The sequence below is a fragment of the Microtus pennsylvanicus genome, chromosome 2 (genome assembly GCF_037038515.1).
Source record: "Microtus pennsylvanicus isolate mMicPen1 chromosome 2, mMicPen1.hap1, whole genome shotgun sequence".
NCBI lineage: Eukaryota > Metazoa > Chordata > Mammalia > Rodentia > Cricetidae > Microtus > Microtus pennsylvanicus.
The window spans coordinates 90,155,351-90,158,372 of NC_134580.1; the positions used below are offsets into that span (position 1 = coordinate 90,155,351).

Sequence of the window (3,022 nt, forward strand, 5' to 3'; positions counted from 1 at the left end):
GAACCTTCTTCTGGTGATGGATGGAGATAGAGATGGAGACCCACATTGGAGCACTGGACTGATATCCCAATGTCCAAATGAAGAGCAGAAGGAGGGAGAGCATGACCAAGGAAGTCAGGACCACGAGGGGTGCGTCCACCCACGGAGAAGGTGTGTGTGATCTAATGGGAGCTCACCAAGGACAGCTGGACTGGGACTGATGGAGCCTGTGATCAAACAGGACTCTCTGAATGTGGCTAACAATGAGGGCTGCTGACTGAGAAGCCAAGGACAACGGCACTGGGTTTTGATTCTACTGCATGTACTGGCTTTGTAGGAACCTAGTCTGTTTGGATGCTCACCTTCCTAGACCTGGATGGAGCAGAGAGGACCTTGGACTTCCCACAGGGCAGGGAACCCTGACTGCTCTTAGGACTGGAGAGGAAGGAGGAGAGGGATTGGAGGGAGGAGGACAGGGAGTGGCGGGAGGAGGAGGGAAATTGGAGGAGGGGAGGAGGTGAATTTTTTTAATAAATAAATAAATAAATTGTTTTTATAAATAAAAGTAGAAGAAAGTGTAACTGGGAAGAAGAAAGGCACCAGTGGATGCAGAAACAGGCAAATAAGTGACAGAAAGAAGGATGAGTCTGATTAGTATATATTATAGTTATATGAGCAACTTACAACCAAAATCACTACTTTTAACAATTAGTTAGTATACATTTTGCTAAACTGTGAGCCAATGGTGATTCTGGGACAGTGCCAGGCCTTTTCTTCAGTTGAGACCAACTGATGAGATCATAGTGCCCCAGGGATAGTTGCAATCAATGGACACACAGACGGCTATGGGTCATAGCAATGGATCAAAAAGCAAAACAAAAATACATGAATCTGTTTGTGTGTGTATTGTGTGAGTGTGATTTTGTGTGTGGAGAAGGGGCTTGTAAGTATGGGAGGGAAATAAGAGGTCATAGACTTTATCAGATATAATCAGCTTGTTATAGATATTGTCAAATAACATACTTAATAAAATTATTGTGACAGTATAGTTGAGAGTTAAATCTCTAAACACAGTGGAGATAATTTGTTTTGAAAGAGACCAGAACCTACATATATTTACATATCAAAATCTGTGGCCAGGCATGAGCCATTCTTCACTGTAATGTATGATTTTAGAAAAACATGATACAGATATTTGTGTTGTATTGTTGGATAATTTACATTATGACAACCACTTTAACTTATTAGAATATAGATACCATTTGATTTTAGCCATAATATTCAAGAAGTTCTGATTCTCATGTCTATTTAGAAATTAACTAGCCTCCCACCTATTGTAAACATATATACATATTGTAAGGTTAGCATCACATCAGATGATATATAGAATGAATTATAATGAATGCCATATTATCAAGTGTATAATGATTACCTAACTGGCCTTTTCAGTTATGTTACTTCATTATACAACATAAAATCATGATCATACAAATAATTTGTGAACTGAAGAAAGTATATTCAAATATTATAAATAGATTGTTCTTTTGGGTATAGATTAAATATTAAAATTTCTGAATTTATATGAATAGATATGACTTAAAAACTTAAAGAGGTTATAACAATATGAGGCAACTAACATTATGATTTGGTATTTTTAACATTTTAATTTCTAAGTGTATGCAATCTTCACAACAATCTTAAATATCTTCGGTTACAAATAATTAGGTTTAGGGAAGAATGACATATTTTAAAATTTTATGTAATTGATAAGCAATTCAAAGAGAATTTTGTTAATAACAATCTTATTAAGTTAAATCTAAATATAAATCTAACAATTTAATAAACAAAGCTCCATGTATTAATGTGATTGTTATTTTTTTCAACATATCTTCTAATCTTTAACATATACAAGTATTTTTCAGGACTCATTCTACATGGTAAACTATAAGTATTACAATTTCAAAAATATTTTCAAATGGTTATATTAATTACCATAAGCTAAATATAAATTATAGATTCCCAGAAAAAGTTATTGTACAATTAAATTTCCAATAAAATAGGCATAAAATCATGTTTACACAATGAACTTGCTAATTAGAAAAGATGTCAAAAATTAATCCAGAACTCACCTGTGATTTATCAACTTCTTTATGGCATTCTTTATATCTTTATTTCTTAGTGTATAAATGGCTGGATTCAGGAGAGGTGTGATGACTGAGTAAAATACAGCAAGAAACTTATCCAGCCATGTGATACTGACAGGCGACAGATAGATGAAAATGACAGGCACAAATAATAGCACAACCACTATGATATGGGAGGTACAGGTAGAGAGTGCCTTTGATGAACCATCTTTAGAATGAAGCTTAACAGTTATTAGAATGTAAGTGTAAGATATCAGCAAGAAAATGAAGCAAGCTGTTGCTACAACACTACTGTCAGCATTTATCATAATTCTCATAGTATCAGTATTGATGCAGGCTAATTTTATCACCAAAGGAATATCACAGAAAAAGCTGTCTATCACTCTAGGTCCACAAAAAGGTAGCTCCAAAATCAGGATCAGTTGACTAATGCCATGCACAAATCCAATGATCCATGATATCACAACCAGCCAGATGCACTTCTGTCTGTCCATGATGCTGGTGTAGTGGAGTGGCCTGCAGATGGCCACATAGCGGTCATAGGCCATTGTTACAAGAAGCACCATCTCACTCCCTACAAAGAAATGTGCAAAGAGGATCTGGCTCATGCAACCTCCATAGGAAATTATTTTATTTTCTTTAACAAGGTCTATGATCAGTTTGGGGGTAGTAACTGAGGAAATGCATAAGTCAATAAATGAGAGATTGGCTAACAGAAAGTACATGGGGAAATGAAGATGATGATCAGTGATGATTAATATGACCACAAAGATGTTTCCTACCACAGTCATCAGGTAGAGGGTGGAAAATGGCAGCAGGAGGAAGATCTGTAGTTCCCTTGAAGTACAAAGTCCTTGGAAAATGAACTCAGTAACCACAGATTGGTTTACTTCTTCCAT

General features: G+C 35.7%; 1 protein-coding gene across 1 annotated transcript; it reads right to left on the minus strand.

Annotated features, from left to right (window-relative positions):
• Window positions 1-2,104: 2,104 nt before the first annotated feature.
• Window positions 2,105-3,022, minus strand: LOC142845000 (olfactory receptor 4K3-like). The gene has a single exon (XM_075963765.1). The coding sequence runs from the start codon at window positions 3,020-3,022 to the stop codon at window positions 2,105-2,107; it is 918 nt and encodes a 305-aa protein (XP_075819880.1).